At 33.3% G+C, this 25,420-nt stretch overlaps 3 protein-coding genes across 3 annotated transcripts; all 3 read right to left on the bottom strand.

Annotated features, from left to right (window-relative positions):
* Window positions 1-418: 418 nt before the first annotated feature.
* tvp23b (trans-golgi network vesicle protein 23 homolog B (S. cerevisiae)) lies at window positions 419-4,604 on the bottom strand. The gene is made up of 7 exons (XM_026276070.1): window positions 4,492-4,604; window positions 4,164-4,237; window positions 2,772-2,916; window positions 2,580-2,669; window positions 1,503-1,640; window positions 1,291-1,419; window positions 419-1,191 (listed from the first exon to the last, which is right to left on the bottom strand). The coding sequence occupies exons 1-7, from the start codon at window positions 4,498-4,500 to the stop codon at window positions 1,165-1,167; spliced, it is 612 nt and encodes a 203-aa protein (XP_026131855.1). The 5' UTR covers window positions 4,501-4,604; the 3' UTR covers window positions 419-1,164.
* An 858-nt stretch (window positions 4,605-5,462) lies between these two features.
* On the bottom strand, window positions 5,463-13,643 carry LOC113111387 (tripartite motif-containing protein 16-like protein). Its single transcript, XM_026276046.1, has 6 exons — window positions 13,010-13,643; window positions 9,854-9,949; window positions 9,104-9,337; window positions 8,197-8,368; window positions 7,966-8,061; window positions 5,463-6,664 (listed from the first exon to the last, which is right to left on the bottom strand). Exons 1-6 carry the CDS (start codon window positions 13,553-13,555, stop codon window positions 6,093-6,095), a joined length of 1,716 nt encoding a protein of 571 aa, XP_026131831.1. The 5' UTR covers window positions 13,556-13,643; the 3' UTR covers window positions 5,463-6,092.
* Window positions 13,644-15,797: 2,154 nt separating this feature from the next.
* LOC113111396 (fatty acid desaturase 6) lies at window positions 15,798-24,502 on the bottom strand. The gene is made up of 6 exons (XM_026276059.1): window positions 24,146-24,502; window positions 21,870-22,036; window positions 20,431-20,611; window positions 20,066-20,250; window positions 17,663-17,842; window positions 15,798-16,695 (listed from the first exon to the last, which is right to left on the bottom strand). The coding sequence occupies exons 1-6, from the start codon at window positions 24,333-24,335 to the stop codon at window positions 16,546-16,548; spliced, it is 1,053 nt and encodes a 350-aa protein (XP_026131844.1). The 5' UTR covers window positions 24,336-24,502; the 3' UTR covers window positions 15,798-16,545.
* Between the last annotated feature and the right edge of the window lie 918 nt (window positions 24,503-25,420).

The following is a 25,420-nucleotide window of genomic DNA, read 5'->3' as shown; positions in this document are numbered from 1 at the left end:
AAAGAACTATTCATATATATATTAGTGCTGTCAAAATCCCAAATACACTTTTTGTTTATATAATTGTGCAGTGTAGATTTATTATGTATATATAAATACATATATAAATACACACACATGCGTGTACATATTTAAGAATTTCTTTTTTTATGTATTACATTTATAATATAAAATATAATATATAGAAATGTATATGTGTGTAAATATTTCCAAAATATATACAGTTTGTGTATTTATATATACATAAAAAATAAATACAGCACACACATATATTATGTAAACAAAAACTTTTATTTTAGATATGATTAATCGTTTGACAGCACTAATATATATAAATGAATAAATACGGCATTCAGAACATTTTCACCAAGTGGGTCAATCATCAAAATGAACCTCCACAGAATGTATTTTTGATTGCTTTTTTTTTTTTTTGCAATGCATAAGATTTTATGATTTAAAAATCACCGTAATTATATATAAAATAGTTCAAAATAACAATTTAGAGGGAAGAAAAAAGCATTTAAAGCTCTTTATGAGTGCAGATATCTTGAAATATATGTGAGAATAATGATATTCATTTATCATTAAATTAAATTATTTAATTGTATTAATATTTATAGGGGACATTTACATGTCTGGCAAGAAAAAAAGAAAGAAACTGATTTAAAATTTAAAGTTAAAAGGAATTTCTAATGGTATTAGAAGCCACTTTGATTTTGACAATGTTTAATTATGTGGTGTCTGTAGCTGACTTCACTGGGCAAAACTCCATTTATTTCCATTTCCATTAATTCACTGAACATGAGATACAATCAATCAATCAATCAAACTTTCATTCAATTAACTACAGAGAGTATACAGCAATTTACAGCAGTATATAAATATATACATCTGTTTTTATCACTGTCTGCAAAACAGAAGCATAATGCATGATGTCATGCAATATTATAATAAAACATACCCTGAATACTTAGATATTAAACAAAAACTATAAAGAAGTTAAACGTATTTTAAATGTCAAACACATTATTAAACAGCTCGTGGTTGACAAAAAAGCAAAAACAAATTAGTAACAACTTCTAAAGCAACCTTTGCTTCATTTCCATCTTTAAAAAAGCATAACATTAAAAGTTCATCAATGAAAACAGACGCAGACGCTCCTTCCTAAGACTCCTCTTGTTTCGTGAAAGCCTAGAAGACAATCAAATGGAGTTAGATACTGTACCATCACACGATGATAATGAAATAAGGATACGATTAAGACGATGTTCTTGAATTACAATAACACACCTGTTTGAGAAACTGCCGTCCGAAATAATTTGTGGCCATGTTCTTCAGGTTTGTTCTGGCTCCTACTTTACAGCGCACATATCCGTAGAGATTGGCTCCCTGTAACACCACTCCCAAAATCACCACGGCCTGAGAGACAAGACAACATCACTCACAGATCACCATCGTCTTTCAAATAAAGAGCGACAGACGAAGAGCTGCTCACAACTCACCAGCCATTTGATCTTAAAGGAGACGAGCGTAAAGAAAGCAAAGATGACCCAGACGACGGGACAGATGATCAGACCCAGCCAGAAGATACGAGACTCTGCGTTTGAGGAACGCGACGCTGAAGACTGATTCCCTCCGGCCTGCATAGAGACAGGATGTCAATGTAACACAACAAATGGAGAAATGCAAATTCACATTCACTGTATGTCATATACATGCACTCGCATTCTAAAGATGGGTGTTTAATTAATAGAATTATTCATCAAGGATACATTCAATTGATTAAATGTGACAGGAAAGAGATTTATAATACACAAAAGTTTTCCATTTCAAATAAACACTCAGAAATGTTTCTTGAGCATCACATGATTTGTGAAGATCATGTGACACTGGAGTAGAGAGGATGAATATTCTGCATTATATTAGAGGAATAAATTACATTTTATAATATATTCACATAGAAAACACTTATTTTGAATTGTAATAATATTTTACAATATTGTTATTTTTTTAAATAAATGCAGATAATTAATAATTATAATTATGTGTAATAATGATTATAATTAGATAATTATCACAAATTACATTATATAATTAATATAAACTAACCATAAACATATTAGAATTTTATTGAATAACAATAATAACAACAATAACAAATTGAATAACAATAATTTATTTAAATATTTCATTATTTCATTATATATATATATATATATATATATATATATATTTAATTAACTAAAATGTATTTAAATAATAATAATTATTATTAATAATAATACATTTTATATTTGTACTAATACATTTTTTAAATAAATAATTATCATAGCATTATATAATTTCTAGAAACTAACCCTTAACATATAACATTTTATTAACCAATTTAATTCATAACAATAATGTAAAATAAATTTAGTGATATTATAATAATATTAAGATATTTTAATACATTTAATAAACAAATAATGTGGCTTGGTCAGTAAATAATAGTAAATAATTCTGTAAATAACAACAAAAATATTCAATATATTTTTATGCCACTCTATGGAGGACTGTGTGTGTGTGTGTGTGTGTACCTTTCTGGATTCAAACACCCAATGGTTTTTTCCATCATCATCCACTTGATTCCACCAGCGCAAACCCACCATCAGTCGGCCGGTTATATTCTACAACAAGACAAATAAAAATATGAGTTATAGCAATGCTCGATTTAACTCCAGTAACTGTAATGATTTATGAACACCTGATCAGTTATTCTAAACACATACCTTCACCGTCCAGAAGTCACATGACAGGAGGAGGATGATGGTGACCATGCAGGCGATGAAGGATCCACCGACTGAACCACACAGCAGGTAAACCAGGATAGCAGTGACCCGGAAGAACAGGTGGAAGAATGATGCCACCGGATGCCTGGAATCACACACTCGTTTATTCAGCTCATTCGTCCACATGAGGACATCCCACACACCTCATGTGCAATAATTACTATAAACAAACCCAAAGCCATACTCTAAACTCACAGCATTATTAGAGTGAAAAATAATCGATTACAAATAGATTTAATTAATAAGATAATTTTTTTTAATAATAATAATAATAATACATTTTATATTTGTACTTACAAAATAAAGGTATAAATAATTATCACAATATTATATAATTACTTTAAAACTAACCCTTAACATATTACATTTTTTTTTCATAAATTTAATAAGCAACAATAATGTATTTAAAGTACTTAAAGGCCTACATACTTTTAAAATATCAATAACTAACTTAACTTTAACTTTAATGTAATAATGCAATAATGCACTTATTTATAATAATAATACATTTAATTAATAACAAAAATATGTAAATAATAATATTATTATTATTAATAATAATACATTTTATATTTGTACTAATTAAAAAAAGGTATAATTATCACATTTAATTACTATAAACTAACCCTTAACATATTAATTGGCCAATTTAATTAATAACAATAATGCACTTAAATATTTCATTATTAAAAAATGTAGTGATATTATAATATTAAGATATTTTAACACATTTAATAAAATTGTACTTAAAGCCCTACATACTTTTAAAATATCAATAATAACTAACTTAACTTTAACTTTATTGTAATAATGCATTTACTTATTTATAATAATAATAATTTAATATATTTAATTAATAACAAAAATATTTAAATAATAATGATAATTGTTATTACTATTAATAATATTATATTTTATATTTGTACTATTTAAAAAAAGGTATAAATAATTATCACAATATTATATAATTACTATAAACTAACCCTAAACACATCACATTTTTTGTAACAAATTTAATAAATAACAATAATCTATTTAAATATTTCATTATTACAAAATGTAGTTATTATATTATAATATTTTACTATACATTTAATAAAATCCTACTAAAAGGCCAACATACTTTTAAAATATCAATAATGCATTTACTTATTTATAATAATGCATTAATTTACTCAAATCCTATATTAATAATAAATAATATTATTTTAATTAATAATTCGTCTTTTTTCTCATTTTTCACATGAGGACTTCCCTAAAATGTACTAAACCATGATTTAAACAGAAGCATATCACAAAACTAGTTAAAGTTAACGACGACAACAAACACACTTGATCTTGTTCTTTCTCGCGGCTGAATCTTCCTCAGCATCAAATAAAGCCACATCTTCATCGTCGTTTGAGTCCTGGAAGCGAGACAAAATGGCTCAGAAACACGAATTATAACGACTAATTAAACATTTAATTAAACCTAAAGGTAGGAAAACTCAATCTGAGGCAGTGAGCTGTTTACTGTCAGAGGACTGGCTAAGCTAAACCCGCTTTATTCCTTATCTTCAACGTCATTTTAGAGGAACGTAAGCACACTGTACACATAAATCATGTCTTCAGTGTTTGAGAAGAATTGATAATGGAATAAAATAGCATATTTTTTACTTACCAGCTTCATTTCGACTGCTGTTGTTCCTGGTGCTACTGACGTTACACGACACGTCACTTCCGGGTCTGTGAGGACTCACTACAGCGCGCCTGAACAGAAAACTTTTTTTCCCCAAAGCAACAGAAACAGAGAAATATATATATATTTTTTATTTAATGAATTGTATTTATTAATTAATTAGTAAAAAAAAAAAAAAAATTTATTAGGTGCATAATCCCATTCGCAATTTATATATATATGTATATATATATATATATATATATATATATATATATATATATATATATATATATATATATATATATATTTCTTGTATACTCTCTTTTTTTCCACTTCTTTTTGTAAATAGCATATGTTTGTAGATATATATGATATTATAATATTTAATATATAATATTATATAAAAAATAAAAGTTATAAAATACATATGATTATTAATAATTTCTATATTTGCCAAAATCATATATACATTTGATTCGATATTTTAATGTTTTTATACACCGGTCCATTGTGGTTATTTTTTTAATTTAAACTCTGATGTCAGGATTATTCTTTACAATTATATATATATATATATATATATATATATATATATATATATATATATATATATATAAAACTATTTAATGATACTTATGTCACTAAAGTATATTAAATTTAAAATGTATATGATTGATTGCTTGGATAAGTGTCTCTTACATTAGCCACTATGTGCCATTTTCTTCATGCAGTAATATTTGACTTTCTTTCTTTTTTTCTAATATTTGACTTTCTTGCTTTTTTTCTAATATTTGACTTTCTTGCTTTTTTCCCACAATAATTCTGAATATAGAACTTACAGTAGGTCAAATAAAAAGCAGTTATGTAATAATTATCCTCAGTCAAACATGATCCCTGTACTCCCTTAGGCTTTGTGACATCCTAGAATGGTGCAACCGGTCTCACTGCAATTAAACACGAGGACAAATATCAGCACTTTACTGTAGAAATGTTTTATTTGCATAGACAGACAACGTTTTATTGTTGTCACGTTTGATCCTAGGCACAGAATGTAACATAAAATGTGAAATATAAGGGAAAAAAAGCAGCATATAGTGTACAGACTACAAAGTCATTAAAGAGCCACATCTGTCCCGTTAACCCAAACCTAGTGAAACGTCAATATCCAACTACGGCAAATGGGTTCTGTCACTTGTGCAATATTATTATTGCAACATTATTTTAAGATGAATGAAACAATATTAAATAAACCCCACATATACGTATGCACAAATATGTATCTATGTAATGTATATATTATATTTTTATATTTTATCTCACCATATAATATATATATATATATATAAATATTTATAGTTTCATGCATGTTTGAAAAGTTATACTTTAGGATATTTTTTGTGATATGTGATCAATGCACAAAACATGTTTAATTGGCATCTTGTATAAATGCACTGTTGTAGTCACAAAATGTAATATCAGTCAGAGGTTACAGAAGATCTGTTTACACCATTGCATCTGTATCTGTGTAAGGTGGACAAAACCAGGTGTAAACAGGGCCCTATAAGAAGGAAAAGGATGTGGATAGGAGAAGCAGAAACACTTTATTTAGGAGAGGTAACAGGAGAAGGGGTTGTCAGGGAAGCTCCTGGCTCCAAAAGCACGACGCACTCCTTCTTGGGAAGCCAGAAGGCCGGGTAAAGCGGCTCCAGAAACTCAGCCTGGTACTTGTGGATGAGCGCCATGCCATTCTCCACGTCGTAGAAAGCCAGCACGCCGGCGGAATAATCCACGTAGACGCCGATCCGCGTGGCTTTGGGGACACTGAGCGGCGTCTCCACATCGCTGTGCCACGCGGAGAAGCTGCGTCCGTTCCACTGCACACACCAGGAGAAGCTGTTTCCCGTGATGCAGCTGTTGCTCTCCGATCCCTTGCGGTCGATGCTTTTGTACGTCAGGCCGATGTGAGTGCCTTCTCCTCTCATGTCCACCTCGAAATAGTGGCGTCCCATGTAGAAGCTCTCGACCGTCATCACCTGCTTGAAGTGCTGGAAGCGCTCGGGGAGCTCGGGATAGCTCTGCTGCCACGGCGTGGTGTTTGTCACCTTCTTCCGTTCTTCTGTCAGACGCAGATATTGATGAGCCGTATCTGCATCAAAGCTCAGAGGCGTGACATCTGTGGGAGAATATGGGTGAAAAGTCAAGTCTACAGTAATGTAATACAAAAAAAAAAAAAAAAGTTGAGCAGAACGGTTACATCTGGGAAGCTAGACTCTGTTTCTGTATTATAATCGCCACTTTCATTTCAATATCATAATGCACTATTTTACTTTTAATGTTTATATTTTCCATTCTTCATTTTAAGGCACTGAAATAAATTTGAGATTGTGGGCTATAAAATGTGTTGTTTCACACTAGTGGAAAGAAAACTTTCAACATTTAAGTGTTTATTTTATTACACTTACAGTTTTTGCATTTGCAGATTTCAATTACAATACATTTTTTAAGTACTGTTTCCTCAAAATAACTTTTTCCCCACTTCAGCATCATTTTTTTCGGACTACAAGTCGCACCTTAGTATGAGTCGCATCAGTCGCACTGGACTATAAGTCGCATTTATTTAGAACCAAGAACCAAAAGAAAACATTACCGTCTCCAGCCACGAGAGGGCGCTCTATGTGTTCAGTGTAGACTACAGGAGAACTGAGCAGCATAGAGCGCCCTCTGGCGGCTGGAGACGGTAATGTTTTCTCTTGGTTCATGTCTCTTAGTTCATTTCTCTCAGTTCATGTCAAATTAATTTTGATAAATAAGTCGCACCTGACTATAAGTCGCAGGACCAGCCAAACTATAAAAAAAGTGCGACTTAAAGTCCGGAAAATTCGGTACACCAAACTCAACAGTTGTATTCCAATCTAGATCCTGAAGTTTTTTACTGAGGGTTTTGTTAACACAGTATATCAATCCACCTGATTTTCTTTTTGCACTTTATCTATTTGCGTCTGTATATTTCAATTACAATACAAATCTTTAAAAGTTTTCTCTCCACTTCAGCTGCACTAACATACACCAAATGTAAAAGTTTTCTTCCTCACTATATTTTGAAGGTTGGGGTTTGTTCATATATAATTCCCCCGATTTATAATTAAAAGTTTAATTCTTGAAAAATGGCGAAAGTCTATTGTTTGTTTCTGGATGTTTACTGTATTTCATGATTTATGGAGAGATAAAAACAGATTTCCAAAATCCTCTTTGTGAACCTGGTTTTAACCAGTGTTTATACAGTATATTTTTTCTGGAAATGTATGCAAATTAATTATTTTTTTTTTTTTTTTGGGAATTCATAATTGTTGCTCTTTTGCTGATTTGATTATCCTAATTTGTACGATTCTTTAGATAAAAGCATCTGCTAAGTGCTTAAATATAAATGCAATCAATTAACTAGGGAAGTGTGGGGATGTCACCACAAACACTCACATTTAAGAAAGTCGTCTCTGGTCTCTGGGTTCGGAAGTGACATGTTCTTTTTTGACGCCATCACGGCATAAACCGTCGTCTTTATGCCTACATTATCTGTGAAATGAAACAAGATATTTGAGTAACATAGCAAACGTCATAGAACACAAATGTTCGATTTTTTGAATTGCTCAAATTCGTAGCAAGATGTGTCACTTGTGTGTGGAGATGTTTGTTGTTGTGCACACTGACCGTTTTTACAGGTGTCTTTGAGTTTGTTGGTGTATGAGGTCAGCAGGTTGTCGCACATCTCTTTCGTGGACTGTGTGATAATGCGACTGAATGACTGCAGTCGATCCATGAGGCCGATATAAACACCAGGTAAAGACACATCAACAGCTTCCTTTTTCCACTGGGAATACTCCTGGAAAACAATACTCATATAATTAATACCGGAAACAATTAGAAAAACAATTAAAGATTTAAAGTTCACAAACACATTTTGCAAATGCTTGGCCAACCACTGTTATTTCAGTATTATTTATATCCTTGTATAAAATGTATTTATTATTATATATAAAATCTTAGTATCATTGAGATACTTTGTGTTTATGTCTTATTATTTTCATTTTAGTTTAGGTTTATTAAATGTGTGTTTCGATCTTTGTTTTAAAATATGTCTATATTGTGTTCATTAATTGTTATTGCAGTTTTACTTTTAGTTATTTTAGTATATCAAACTATACTAAATGAAAATTATAAATGTTGCCTTTTTTATTTAAATACTAATATTGTTAGAGAAATAATTTATTTGTAGATTTATACACTATTAAATTTGGTGTTTATTTTTATCATTTCAGTTTTCATTTTAATTTTAGTTGAATTTTTTGTAACCATGTTATGTTTTGTTTTGTTACTTTATTAGTGTTTTATGTTACTATTCAGATTTGATATTTTATTTTATATATTTTTTTTTTAAGTGAGTAATTGTAGTGCTTCTAATTAAGCTTATTTTTCCGTTTCAGTTTACAACAGTATTTTTAATAGTTTTAGTTAACAGTAAGCCAATGCACTGCAACTTTTTAACTTTAACTGACAGGTTCAGAGATGCTTCAATGTCATGATCAACCCATCAGGAAACAGGAAGTAACCTCCTTACCTGCAGGAAGTCGATGTCATTTTTGTTCTTGGTGATTTTCTCGACCTGACTCTGTGTTTTCTTGAGTTCAGTGCAGCGTTGCTCCAGATGAACCCGGATTCCTTCGGCCTGGTGCAGCGCCTGTCGCTCCTCCACCTCTAAGATCTCGCTCACTTCTTTCTCCGCCTGCTCCACGGCCGCCAGAAGTATGTTAAACTGCTCCTCGATCACTCCACGCACCTCCTTCACAGACGCCTGCGGCCAAACAGACAGACAGAGACAACTGAAAAAGTCACCGCCAGAGCAAAACTGGAGGGAAATGCCTTTTAATGACATCCATCATCTTCATCTGTAGCTCCAAACATTTAGTCATTTCTTTCATATCTCCTCTTAAGGATGTCAGTGATGACCTATCAAATACATGCTGACATTAATAAAACATATAATATACGGATAGCTCTTACATTTTAAAAATGCTGGGCTGTTTTAACCCAACTTTGGGTCAAATATGGATTAACCCAATGTAACCCAACAGCTGGATTACTCCATCTTTGACCCAGCATTTTTTACAGTGTACCTAAACCTGAATTCAAAGAAGGAATGACCTTCATTACCAGTTTCTAGTTAATATGTGAACTATTAAACACTCAGGTTTATGATCTTGAATAGCCAAAGTGGCTGACTATACACAACACACCCTGGTAACAGAAGTAAAATGGGGATTAAAGAGTGTTTAGTCAAGTCTTTAGGTCTTTGAATGTGGTGTTTTACCTCTATATTCACTGTGTTGGCCTGTAACTTGTTAATGGCGTTTTCTGCTGCTGTGACCGTCTTCACCATGTCTGTCTGTTTGTCCTGGAGCTCTCTCTGTTAACACATACAATACTGTGTATTAAAAAAAAAAAAAAAAAAAAAAAAAAAAATATATATATATATATATATATATATATATATATATATATAGGATACTTGTAAAATATGCAATAACTTACTTAAATACTTAAAATAAAATGTAAAAAAAAAAAAAAACATTCTGATTAATATTGTACATTATAAAAGTTCATGTAACCAAAACTAGCATGCTTTTGCGTATAAGTCTATTTGTTCAGTTTTGCTTTGCATTCCACAGACAAGTTCAGACAAAAACGTCCTCCAGCGAGCACACAGCTCATGTTCAGCAGAAGTCACTGTTATTCAGTGTGTAGGTTTGCTAAATGGGACATCTCAAACAATAGTGCTTTGACTCTCACATTAAAGCAAAAAGAGTATGTTTTCTCTCCACCCGATAACCCCACACACAATAGGTGCAGTGAAACCTGAAGCGGACGTGTGTCACTGATGTCCATGAGAACCCGTCTCCAGTTAAAACATGCTCAGATACACACACGTGAGAGTCTGTTTACTCATCCTGAGTTAGCGAGCTCAGCATTTGAAATAAAAGGGGTGTATTAACATTAAAGCCATTTGATGTTATGAATGCTACTCAAGTATTTAACTTCACTGACAGTGCATATTAAAGGCTTGACTTTTCATGCATATCCACACTAGTCAATAATGTCACGAGCTCAGTGTAGTGGTTAAACTGGATATGTTAAAGAGATATGCATGTGTCATAGCTTCTCTGTTAATCAGCGGAGAGGAAGTTTGTCTCAAGGTAGCTGGACTGAACGGTTAGCTCCGTCTAACAACACAGGATTTGTGTTCTGTATGTTGTGTAATCTAATGCTCATGCCAAAACATCACTGGGAATGCCTCAGATCCTCGAAGAGACCTGGACACTCCCTGCTCTGTGCTAGAGGACAATACATCAGACTCATTCCCTTGACAGGGAACACCCTAACAAGCAGGGTGGATTGTTTTAAACCATTGCATTTTTAGTAAAACAGTTTTCCTAACAGTTCTGATGTCCTGAATAGTTTAGGTATTCAACCTAGTTCACAAAACAGTGACATTTTGCAGGAAATTAACCCTGTTTTTCCATTTGAAAGCATAGTTGTCAAGTTCCAAAAAAAATGCACATTGCATGGACTGTTAATGTATTATTAAACCAAACTGCACGCCTTCAGAAGACTTGAAATACAATCATATGGCCAAATGTTTTTGTTTTATGGTGCTTTGCCATATTTTGAGCCTTATATAACGCTACAAAACATTTCCATTTCAAATAAATGAAATAAAATGCTAGTTTTAACAAACATATGAAGCTGCTCAACACTGATAATAACCAGAAATGTTTCTTGAGCGGCGATTCAGCATATTAGAAGGATTTCTGAAGATTATGTGACGCTGAAGACTGATGCTGAAAATACTGCTTTGATCAGAAATAAATTGTTACATTCATTTTAAAATGTAATAATGTTTTGTGCATTACACCATTTTTGACTTGAAAAAGTTAATCATGAACTTTCTTTTCTGAGGAAAGAAAGTCATAAAGGTTTGGAATTGCATAAAGGTGAGCAAATCATGACAAATATGTTAATTTTGGAGTAAATCTTGTTTTCCTAGTTGCCTGTGACGCGAATGCTCATGCACAGCCGGATGTAACCAGCTTTATTTGTGTAGCATGCAAATTTGCCAGAGAATTTGACCGTAAAAAAACCAGTTTTCACATGCGGCCACAGCCAAAAACCATCAAGAAAAGACAAGATCAAGGAATGATTTTAGCATGTTACAAACACATTAAACCACCGTTGAAGTGCTGCATCATCTTGAAAACATGTCATGTTACTGACAGAGTGTTAACGATCTGGTTCTGGTCATGAGCACAGGTCTCTGTTACAGCATGTGTGACCTGATCGCATGATGAATGAACTTGATCTGATGAGATGAATGAGATCTCTGCATCAAACACAGAGACTGTGCTGTATGATCTAACAATAGTCAGAGCATCAACATTCTGTTCCTTATTTCACTGAAAGGATTCACTAGATTTAAGGAGCAGTTTGCATGTTTGTGGCTAAAATCATCACCCTTTTAAGGTAAAGTGTAAGTTGTTAAAGTCTAAATAAGTAAGTTGAGTGCAAATGTGGCTGAATTCGGCGCAGCATCCTACTCTTATTAATTCTGCCTTATATTTTAGTACCTTATAATAAAGTATCTTCTGCATGCCAGTCTGAGCATCTTGAAACAGCAACATTGGCCTAGTGGTATGATTTTGGAGCTGGACTATCTGTTTGACTGATCAGTGGCAGACAGAGAAGTGTTTGGGAATTTATTAATTTATTTTTTTGCATCGAATGCAAAAATTGCATATTTCACTTTTTTTTTTGCTTCCAAATATATGACGATCAAAACGGCTGTGCAACATGGAGCCTTTTGCCCCAAATATATACATTCCCCCAAATCATTTTCATTCTCATTTCAAAGCAACAGATTATTTCACAGAAACTTTGGCATTTTAATCACTTTAATTAAAACTGATCATTTGTCATGCACTACTGTTCAAAAGATTGTAGTCAATTAAATTTTGTTTTTTAAATACTTTAATCAGCAAGGATGCATTAAATTGATCAAAAGTGACATTAAAGATATTACAAAAGATATCTAATTTAAACTAAACGGTACTCTTTTCAACGTCAAATCATCAAAGAATCCTAAAAATAAATATATCAATACTGAAAACAATAAAAAATGTTTCTCGAACAGTAAATGAGCATCTTGGAACGCTTTCTGAAGGATCATGTGACACTGAAGACAGGAGCAATGTTAGGGAAAATTCAGCTTTGCATCTCAGAAATAAATTATATTTTAAAACACATTACAATAGAAAGCATAACTTATAAATTATAATAATATTTCACAATTTTACAGTATTTTTGATTGATTAAATGCAGCTCTGGCGAGCATAAGAAACAAAAACCACAATATTTAAAGCGTAGATTCTCATTAAAAATATTACGCAGCATTTGGGGACACTGAAAGGCGTACCTCTATCCTCGTGCGCGCCTCGGTGATGGGCACGGCGCTGTGTCCGCGGTGGTCCTCCGTCACGCACTCCTGACACACGCAGCACGCGTCGGCGCAGCAGAACAGCTCCAGCGCGCAGCGGTGCGTCTCACAGGTGCGTCTCTCGATGTCCCGCAGCGGCTCCACCAGCCGGTGGCTCTGGAACTTGACGTTCTCCAGGTGTGGCCTCAGGTGAGCCTCGCAGTACGACACCAGGCAGGTCAAGCACGACTTCGTGGCGCGGCACGGCCGGTCGATGCACGAGTCACAGGTGACATCGTTCGGCCCCAGAACCTCCTCTTCATCCTGAGGCTTCTGAGGGTCCTCTGACTCCTTCAGGTCCTCCTGAATCTTGCTTTCTTCAATAGTCTTGCAGTCTTTCTCTCCATTGGTCTGGATTTCTGGCTCTGGAGATCCATTGGTAATCTCCTCTGTGGACTTCAGATTGTTCTGCTCTGGGTTCTTCTGAAGTTTTTCTGAACTCAAGCTGCTCGTGGGTAGATCTGCTGGCAGCACCACGTCGCACATGGTTTCTCTCCTTCAGTCTTGAGCTTTGACTTCAGTTTAAAGTTGAAGCCAAGCCCTAACTTATGAGAAGTTAGTTGAATCTAAGCCACGCCTCCTGAAACGCAACTATTTCCTCATATTCTTCTCATACTGATACAATTAGAAGAGGAGGGCGGGGCTACACTGAAATGTGGGCGGGGCTCGTATGCAGATCAGAAAGGCATGGCTTCATGTACAGTAATTATGATGTAACTTTTGTTACAGACTGACAGAATCTTCTGTGGTTTGGTGGTTATAGTTCATTACTCATCAGCGAACCAGTTTACAATGTACAAATGAGTCAGACCTAGAAACTTCCAACTGTTCTTGCGGTCTTTTTATTTATTTATTTTGTTCAGGGTTGAATTTGTGTTTTTAAGATGCTGTGTTAAAACGAGTCAATTAATAGCTTTATACAATGAAAATCTTGGCCTATAGCTTTTAAACTCATGCATGCTTCTATAGGCCTATATTCAAAATAGGTGTTCATTTTGGTATTAAGTACCCTGGTGACTCTTCCTGTAATGTTTCTTCAAATGAGTCGCATGTAAAGATTGGTGTTGTGGCTCTTCAGTCTAACAGGAGAATAAGGTTTTTAGGAAACTTCTCCGAGATAAAGGTCAGTGCTGCCACCTGCTGGACAAAGAGAACTGACACATGACCCAGAGCCACAGAGCCATTTCTTTTCTTAAAAAGAACATAAGAAACGTGTTTTTCTAGACATTAGCAGTTTCTATAGTGATGTCAAGCTTAAATAAATAAACAGTAAATAAAAATGTAAATATAATGGGAATGTGCGTGTGTGTGTAATATATATATATATATATATATATATATATATATATATATATATATATATATATATATATATATATATATATATACATAATTAAATGTTGTTTTAATAATTATTTTAACAATTTCTATACATATTAATTTATTTTTATTTACATTTACATTTAGTCATTTAGCAGATTTAGCAGTTTAGTCTAACACAGCACACGTAGCAAGTTTTTTTAATATTAAAAGTATATATTAATATTATGTGTGTGTGTGTGTGTGTGTATATATATATATATATATATATATATATATATATATATATATATATATATATATATATATATATGTTATTTTAATTTGATAATTTACTTGAAATATGTTTTCATTATAATAATACTGTTTTTACTCACGTTTTTCCAGTCCCTTCTGACTTTCTATTTTCCATGGTTCAAAGGAAAACATGCTGCCATTTACATACAATGCAAGTTCAAATGGGAAAGATGATAAAAAACAATAAAAGCAAGATGAAAGTCATCTATATGAACTGTGTGCCCCATTCCAAGTCTTCTGAAGTCATAAAAATAGCCTTGTATTGTCAGAAAATCTTGCAGAATCAATATAGGGCTACATCAAAACAGTTGAATATCTATTTCAGTTTATTATATAAATGTATAAACTTTATTTTCAAATTAAAGAGGAGAGCAACATTCACTCACACACACATCTCAGTATCACACACTTACATTCACGAGCATTCAGTGAAAGCAAGTCAAAGGTGAAGGATTTTGATTAAAATCACTGAATTATAAACAAAACGCACCCCATTTATCAGTGCATACAACTGTGAATATGATTATTATGTGTTTAGGTCATAAAACTGCATTTCCTACATATTCATTCCAGTTAAAAGTACTCATATCTACTGTGTGATAGAGATTATACAGTGGTATTGTTGTTAGAAAATGTTATCTACAACTATAATAAAAAAAAAGAAAGTCTTAATTTCTGTCTCCTACATTTGCTTTAATCTACACAAAAACTGTTTCAAATTCTAGTGAGCAGCCTAGACAGCATTTGATGACATCACTACCATAAAGACACCTTCGTTTGGCCAACATTTTAAAAGCAGCATCACACCTAACCATGGCTGAGAAAACAATCCCATGATGCATTGCAAACTGTATTGAAATCAGCAGTCTCCAGTGTGTTTCACACAGATTTGCAGTTTATCAAAATAGTTTCTTAAAGGGATAGTAACCCAAAAATGTTGTCGTGTTCCAGACCTGACTGAGTTTCTTTTTTTCTGCTGAACACAAAATAAACTATTTTAAAGAATGTTGGTAACCAAACAGTTGACGGTAGCCATTGACTTACATAAAAAGAAAAAAAAAATGCAATGGAAGTCAATGGCTACCGTCAGTTGTTTGGTTAACAACATTCTTTAAAATATTTTCTTTTGTGTTCAACAGCTGAAAGACATTCATACAGGTTTGGATCAACCTGAGGGTGAGTAAATGACAGAATTGTAATTTTTAGGTGTACTTTCCCTTTAAGAGACAGCAAAGGCAGCTCACTAAACCTTGAACCAAAGCTAAAGTGTGTCCTGCACAGATCGGGTGAAGTTTCATGCATCTTTTTAGTGTTCATACAGATGCATATTAAGCCTGAGAGCTGATCTGGGGTCAGAGGTCATGTGTGATAAAAACAGCAGTGCTTTATTACCACTGATCTGACATCCGCACATACAACAATGATCCTTTCATTCAATAATGTCATTTAGCGAAGCGAACAGGAAGCACAGTCGTTAATGAAAAGAGGCTCTCTTTGCACAGCGTTGCTTTTTACAAAGTCAACACCATCCTTTGTACTTTCTTATTGCATTATCCTGGTCTATTCACGATTCATCTGTGCAAATTATTCTGAACGAACAAATATTTATCTCCATAATCCATCAATCTCTAAAAGCACTTTCTTTTCCAGCTCATGCAATTATTTGAGTCTCATCTAGCGTGTTTTTTCTTGTCAAATACCCTGATTCTTTCATAATTAAATCACGTTCTGCAAGTAAAGCAGGTTGTGAGTCAAGTTTCACGTGGACTTTAATTCTAATGCCTTTATGCACCAGTTGAAAGTGTATAAAATCTGGACGTGGGTCATGTCCGTGTCCGTCTTCTCTCTTCATCCCGTCATCACTGGATTCCCACCAGTTCAGTGATGTGTGGTGTGAACACCATCAGCTCCTGATATCTGTGGAAGAACAGACTCAGACGAGAGATGTAAGCGTCCTCTTGATACGGCAGCTTCTTCTCCTTCAGATACTGAGACACGAGCGGCTTCACCTGACACAATCAACACATGCACATTCACTATTAGGTCTATTTATCTGCCATATTGTCTTTATTGCTTGATTTATCCGTTTTAGTCTAGTTTGAATAATGTTGCTTGATTAGTTTAATAATTTCAGTGAAAGTATTGTTACTGTTTAACATTTGCCGTATTATCCTTATCTATTACTATTTTATTTTTTAAATGGATCTTGGGTAATTTTAGTTCATTACTTTATTCCGTTTTGTGAATTGTATTGTTTCTCTTAATTACTGTAAATGTATTTGTGCTTGATTTTAATTGAATAAATTACTTATATATTACATATATATTACAATTTAATCTATTGAATTGTTTATTTGTAATGTATATATTTAGCTGGCATATCATCCTTACCCATGAATATTTTATATTTTATATTTCATCTTGTTTCACTGAGATTAATTAAATAGAATTAGTATTTATTATTAATTAAATTATTCCCTTTTGTGAAGGCTGCATTTTAATTGATTTAAATATTAAGGTAATTTTTTAAAATATCCTGTTTATCATATTAATCAGTTTAAATTTTTTTTTTACATTTAATTTACTATACTAAAGAATGTAATGTTTATTTGTAATATTTATTTCTTTAAATTATGTGAATAAATAATAATATAAATATAATGAATAAACATGAATAATTAAAAATTATGATAAATATATATGATAAAATATTATAATTATAAAATATTAAAATATTATAAAAAGTTAAATTCAAATTCAAATTCAATTAATAATATATCATAATTTAATATAATTTTTTAACGATTCAATTAAAATGCAGAAAAATATGAAAATTCTATAAAAAATTATAAATTAATTTAATAACTAAAATTAATTCATGTAATGATTTAATTTAAAAGTTATTAGTAAAAAGTTATATAAAAATAATTTTTACATTATTATATATTTGGAGGGGTGTGTGGTTGGAGCGCACACCTTCAGGCACATGTTGTCAGACAGGAAAGGGAAGAGGTGATGCTCCACGTGGCAGCTGATGAGGGAATGGCCGAAGGTCCAGTCCAGCAGCGGGTTTCGGGGAAGGTTCAGGACTCCGTGTGTCATCTGGTAGATGCGTTTGGGCCGGTTAGTGGCAGAAAACATTGGCAGGCCGATGTGCTGCGAAAGCAGAGACACAGAAACCAGCTCAAAAAAAACAAAAACAAAAAAACAGCGTGTTTGATCTCTAAGTGGGGCTTAAACACATGAGAATAGCACCGACATGCATTTATCACCAGTGTCGGGGAAAGTAACATTTAAAATTAATGCATTACAATATTGCGTCACTCCCTTAAAAAGTAAAAGTAAAAAAAGTAACTCTGATATTTTCTTGTAAAATAAAAAGTAATGTGTTACTTTACTAGTTACTTGAAAAAAGTAATCTGATTACGTAACTCACGTTACTTGTAATGCTTTACCCCACCACTGTTTATCATACACACACCCACACACTGAGACACACACACTGACACACACACACACACACACACACACACATACTGTAAAACACTGCTGATATGAACCAGCAGCACAGCGTTCACTCCTAAACAAAGATCTCACACATCGTTGTGCGTCTCAGCTTTAAAACAGCAAAAATACCTCAAAGGATCAGCACAATGCAAAAGTACAATCTCCCTTTGCTGTGCCTGGGAAAATCATGCGTGAATTGTTCTCTGCCGTTTGACTTTTTTTCTGTAGTTGAACCCTGTGAACCTCGTGAGCAGGAGAACAAAGCCATATTGAGCGGGTCTCGCGGGAAAGGATAGAGAAGCACACAAAGACAGGGATGGATTGAAGCAGACTTCAGCTGAATAGCATGGAAAGTTCACACTCAGAACGATTTCTCTTATGAGCCTGAGAGAGACGACAGAATAGTGTAGTGCTGAAGTGTTACTGTATGACCAGAGAGTTATGATGATAGTGGGTCTTGTGCTGTCTGGATAAAGCTCAAGGCCAGAATTATACTAGGCAAGACAAGGCAAGTTTATTTATACAGCACATTTCATACACAATGGTAATTCAAACTGCTTTAAACAAAAAAAGTAAAATAATCATGAAGGCAAATAATAACAAAAATTAAACAAGCAATTTTAAAACTCTGAAAATGGATTAAAACTGTAAAATGATTTTTAAACAATTAAAAATAGAAAATTATTTTACATAAAATACAGTAAATATGTAAAATACAGTAAAATACTGTGCAATCAGTTCGGACATCGCACAGTGCTCATTCAATAAATGCACAGCTAAAAAGATGCGTTTTGAGTCTAGATTTAAACGTGACTAGTGTTTTAGCACATCTGATCTCTTCTGGAAGCTGATTCCAACTGCGAGCAGCATAGTAACTAAAGGAGGACTCCCCTTGTTTTGTGTGAACCCTTGGTATTTCTAACTGACTCAATGCTAGTGATCTGAGTGCTCTGTTAGGTTTATATTCAGTGAACATATCTGCAATATATTTCGGTCCTTGGTCATTTAGTGATTTATAGACGAGTAAAAGTACTTTAAAATCAATCCTAAATGTAACTGTAACCCAGTGTAAGGACCTGAGGACTGGTGTGATATGCTCAGATGTCCCTGAGCGGTGCTTGTTTTGGCTGCATGGTGTTATCAGTGTCCTTGTGGGATATGTCAACCACATGATGACTCGGACACGGTGTGTGTGTGTTGAATGGATTGACACACTCTGCTGAAGGATGATGAAGGGAGAAGTAGATATTGTCCTTGAGCACTCAAGCACCAAGTTTGTTTGGGTGGAGGCCATCCGGTTTAAACAGTTGTCTATGGCCCCAGAAAAGATAGTTGTTGATGAAATTCACACCTTTTAAATTACAAGATCTTTGTAGCCATGTGTTCAGCCCAAGCAACCGTGAAAACATAAATGGTATAAATGCTTATAATTTATATTTTCTGAGCATGCACAAACTGCTATATTTGATATTTTCTGAAGAAGTGTAAATAATGTAACTATTATTCACTTAACATGCAAAAACTAATATATTTGTATTCTTTGCTCTTATTATATATTATTTAATAGCAATAATTTTTTTCTAAAGAGAAGTGATATAAATAGTTTGATATATTTTCTGAGCATGTCAAACAACTACAGCATGCAATTTTTCCGAAGATAAGTAGGGTAAATAATTTAATTAGGATTTTCTGAGCATGCAAAAACAACTATTTTTCATATTCTATTGAAGATAATTGGTGTAAATAATTGATACTATGGTTGTATCTCAAACAGCTGTAGAAAGCATGGAAATCAATAATATTGATGCACCACCAAATATATAATAGTCATATAAAAAATTTAGCTTGCTGTCTTTTTGCATTTGATCTCACCTGAAATATGTTGACATGTATGTACGGCAGGGAGAACATGGCTCTGCACAGAAGCATGACCAGCAGAGCGGAGCTGCACGACAGACCCGACACACACCTGAGCAGATAATACTGAGAAAAAAAGCCCAGACACACACACAGGACGGTGCGCAGGATCAGGAGCGGAGTCTGACCCTTCATCTGATCTGAAACACATGACAGAATATGCTGGAGGTTTCAAAAAGTTATTTATATCCTCAGAACATTTCTGATGTCTAAAGGAAAAGTACGGCACAAAATGATCACACATGGTTTATCTCTTTATCACATATTAACTGGTTAGGGTGCATTGAAACGCTGTGTCTGTAAGGGCTGAAAGTCCTCACTGATGGCGACGAGGGGCGTGATGATGGGGACGGCCAGCGGCGCGATGAACAGATAGACGGATCGAGGCAGGAAGGGGATTTTCCAGGTGCTGGAGTCTCCCAAAGGGATCACATTAGTGTGAGCGTGATGCATCTTGACGTGAGCCTGAACGCCGGCCCGCGCTGAGAACGAGCCGCACACCTGAGAGACCGCAGAGATTCACATGATGCATGCAGAAGACTACAGAAGAGACCACAGCTCATCAAAATCTCTTCTCATTTAAGAGTATTTGCAGCATTTAAAACAGAAAAGATATGTAAATGAAGAATCATGCACCATTTCCAGATGACCATTTCTACCAGATGTAAGTACATAAGTGTCACTGATCAAGTAACTCTTTGTACAGATGGTCAAATATACCTGCTTTTACTGAAGCTCAAGATGCTTTTTGGAACATCTCAAATCATGCGAGATTTTAATTTAATGTGATGATTTAATAATTTAATTTTCGGAATTAAATTTAGATTAGGACATATTTAAATTGTAAATGTATCATTAATTTAAATCGTAAAATTTTTTACATATATTTGCAAAACGTGTATTTATATACATAATAAATATACACAGAACACACACATATATTGTGCAAACAAAAACTTTTATTTTGGATGTGATTAACCCCGATTAATCATTTGACATCAGTAATTTATATATTACTTCAAAAGTTACTTTTTTTTGTATTACGTAATTTTTACTTTTATTATAAAGTGCCATTTTAACTGATTATATAATTTAATTTCATTAAAATGATAAAATATTTTAAATAATAGTTAAATTTTTAATACTTTAATTTACTGTTTTAATTAAATAATTAGCAAACATTTAAATATCTAAATTATGTAAATATTTAATATATTAAATAATTTAAAAAATAATAATAATTTACATTTTAAACTAAATATAGGTCAGTTTTTCTTGGTTCAAATGAAGCTCAAGATACTTTTTGGAACATTCTCCAGTGCTCGTGTCATTAAAAACTGAACATTTGATTCGGAAATCTGATTACATTCATATTGTTGTTCATACTGCATATAAAACTATAAAATCAAATAATTTTTCGGCCCCACTGTATATACATGAGCACAGACTGCTTCCATGGAATATGACCAACATTATAACTCTTTTACATTCTTGAGAGGATGGAAACTGTAAATTAATCTAAATCCTCTTAATCTATGAAGTTAATTCATGAAGAATTAATCGGAGAAATTCTTTCCATACTTTTGCATTTTTGTGTTGCAGAGAATTAGCTCCATGTGCAACACACTTCACTTACACACTGATGACCAAAAACACATGGAATTAAGGTGAAAATGGAAAAGCATGCCTTTTTCTTTGTAATGATAGATTTTCCTATATTAACAATGTTTAATATTTTCACATGGGCAGCAAGTCTCACTTCGATGAAGAAGACGGCCCAGAAGTGTGTCCAAGCCGGAGACTCGCTGAGCGCGCCGTGACTGGCCAGGTGTGTGCCTTTAACAGTGATGACAGCGTGAGCCACGCCCATCATCAGGACACCTGACAGGAAGTACAGCGTCTGAGACGAACCCAACAACAGGAACCCTGCAGACACAAGAACAACATCACTGCAGCGGCGTGGAGAGCGAATCAACACAAACATATGAGCACAAACAGATCCCAGGGACATCTACATAATCAAAGCTTTGGCACAAAAAGCTTGCATTATGGAACTTCTAACAGGTTTAAAAATGAGTTACTGAGAAAACACTGAAGTAGAGACAATTTTCAATCTAAAGTTTCTAGTAAATTTCTCAATGAGTTACAAATAAATAGCAAGTAACAGAATTTTGAAGCAGAAGTATTTTTTCTTGTAAAACATGCTCTAATAGTTGGTTAAGGTTGACAACAAACGTAAACAAACAAACACAACTAAAACCACTGTATTAAGCATGCCAGGCCAGTAGATGGCGATCTCACTTTGTAAAAAAAAACATTATGCAAACATGTAATATGCATTTTTTATCTACTGTACTTTTTTCTTAAGCCCCATGATGCTTTGCACAAACTATGGGAGTAACTTCACACTGATAAGAGGAAAAGCAGTTACAATAAGGATTATTGGTAGCACAATCATGATTTGAAATGATTTGTTGCAGTCTTTTTGAGCAGAACTTCCCCAAAACCGGAAGTGTCTCCCATAATTTTAAATGCAGTAGGTTTATTAGGAATAAGGTGAATACACTGAACATATAATCTCTGGCAGTGAATACTCATAAATAATTTTGAATTCACATTTCATTTTGTAACTTTTTAAATTAAATTATGTATTATGATTGGTATGTTTGAAGAAATATCTGATTTTAATTATTTAATCAAGCAATCGTTATATTTATTTTTATGTTTCTAGGCATTATTATTTAAAAAAGTATCATGTAGATCATGCATTATTATTTTTATTTTTTTTTACTTTTTGGTGTCATATTTTATATTTGTTTTGGCAAAATCCAAAGACCGCCACTAAATAAAAAAAATATGATGCTGTTAATTAAATTATTATACAAGCCAAAACAACAAGAGATTGCATAGTGTTAAAATATATGTTTCTTTCTTCTGTTGAACGGTAAAGGAAGAGATTTTTAAGAAAGATGGTAAGCAAACAGTGTCTACCCCCTTTCTCCTTATTATGGAAGTCAATGGGGACCAGCAACTGATGGTCTTCATTCCTTTGCGTTCAGCAGAAGAAAGAAATTCATACAGGTTTGGGACAAGTGAGTAAATGAAGACTACCTGAACCTGAACTATCCCTTAAACCATCACCAAAGCTTAAAAGCTTATGATATAAAGAAGTTGTTCGGATTGAAAGTCAAAGAACGTTTGGCACGAAACTGAAGTTTTGTTTTCTGTGTCAGTGTTAAAGAAAATTTTAATCCAATAACCGGCTGGGACGGCACGTCTAAACTAGTCAACAATTAGATTTTAACGCACAGAATCCTAAATACTCCCTACTGATGACATTACACACCTTAACTCCTACAGGCCGTTGTAAACACAATGACATGTTGAAATGAAAACAACCACAGCTTAAAAACACACTCTGAATGCTCCCTAGACTCTGAGCAACTTAAATCAAAATTCAAATATTTTTAGGCTACGCAAACAGTGGATACTTAAAATACTGTACCTCACATTTCTTTGTAATTATTTGTACATTTCTACAAATTATGAGTGAAAACTGTTTCAAAGTAAAGTCTGTTTCCAGATATGAATGGGTGAATATTCAATAAAAAAGGAAATTATATTTTGGGAAATTATGCATGCATTATATGCATAGTTGTGACATTTTCATTCAGGAAAATTCGAACTATTCTAATAGCTATATTTTACTTTTTAAATGTTTTTGTAATTCCTTTAATTATTCTCATTAAATCAGTAAATATATATAATTACTATACTATATATTTAATAATAAATAATAATATTATATATAATAATATATATAATAATACATAATAATAATACATAATTTGTTTGTTTATTTTATAATTTATTTTTTTTTATTTTTTTTTTGCTTTACAGTAATGAGAATTGAAAGTGGAAATGTGGCTAATTTTCATGGTTGTTCATTAGTTGTTATTTTGATTTCTTTTGTTTGTTTGGAGATTCTCCCACAGAGCCTGTGTGTCTAAAATATAAAGTTGTGAAAGTTTGTACCTGCTGGTAAACTGATGAAGGCTGCGGTGAGGATGCTGCAGTCTATTCCTCTCCTCTCCCACCAGCTGCTCTCTCTCACACTCTTCTGCACCAGGCGCGTGAGCTCCATCATCAGCGTCTCGCGCTCCGCGTCCGCCTGCGCTTCGTCCCGGGACGCGGTGTCTCTCCTCTTCTCTGGATTGCTCTGCATGCTTGCGCTGGAGCTCAGAAACGCATGGCTCACGCGCAAACCATCGTCCCGCAAGCGAAACAAGACACTGAGAGACTTTAGTGCTGACTGCGCTAGAAACGGATCTCTCTCTCTCTATCTCTCTGTTTCTTTCTCGTTCCCACGGCGATGCTGTTGGCAGGAGTGTCCTCAATGCTGTAAGAGTCCTGCGTCATCTCCTATCACAAGAACACACACACACACACACACACACACACTTACACACACGTTTTATGTGGACTCTCCATTCTGTACAAACGGTTTATTCTATCGTCCAAAACCTAAACCTAGTCAAAAGAGAAATTTCAGAATTTTAGATTTTGAAAAAACTTAATTTTGTATTATTTATAAGCTTGTTTCCTCAAGGGGACCGAAAAATGTCACACACACACACACACACAATGTGAATTTCAAAACCACTAAAATGTAAAACCGTTTTGCATTAACAACACATTTTTGTGAATGAATTCCACAAAAATTAATTTTGCACCCAACTGAACAATTTTACACAAAAATACATAAATCGAACACATTTCTGTATAAGACCATAAATATATATATATAAATAGAATAATAAAATGACATAATAATTGCAAAATTTACACAGGAATTCTGCAATTTCTGTAGACAAGTAATAATAAAAAACATGTCAAACCACAAAATCAACAATTTATGCAAGGATAGTTCAATTCAGCAGAAAAAAAGTTGCAAAATTCATAAAATCATTTAACAAAAATCTAAAATCTAAAATTCAAGGGTTTAGGATACAATTGGCACATGCATTTTGTTGAAGAAACAAACAAACAAAAAAAATAAGCAAAATCATGCAACAATTTGTGTAGAAGTTTTTACGTAAAAATCTGTACGTTTTGATCTTTCTTTTTCCTACAATGATGCTTTTGATCCACAGGCAGGTCCCATGAGGAGTCTTTTATCACAAGAACAACACAGTAAATCTCTCTCTCTCTCTCTCTCTCTCTCTCACACACACACACACACACTTCCTACAGCCACAGAAAATATTTACTCTCTCTAATCTAATGTCTCGCCCATGTATTCATTCTGTC

Source organism: Carassius auratus, chromosome 12 (assembly GCF_003368295.1).
Source record: "Carassius auratus strain Wakin chromosome 12, ASM336829v1, whole genome shotgun sequence".
NCBI lineage: Eukaryota > Metazoa > Chordata > Actinopteri > Cypriniformes > Cyprinidae > Carassius > Carassius auratus.
The sequence above is the reverse complement of the archived record's forward strand: the minus strand, read 5'-3'. Positions and strand labels throughout refer to the sequence as shown.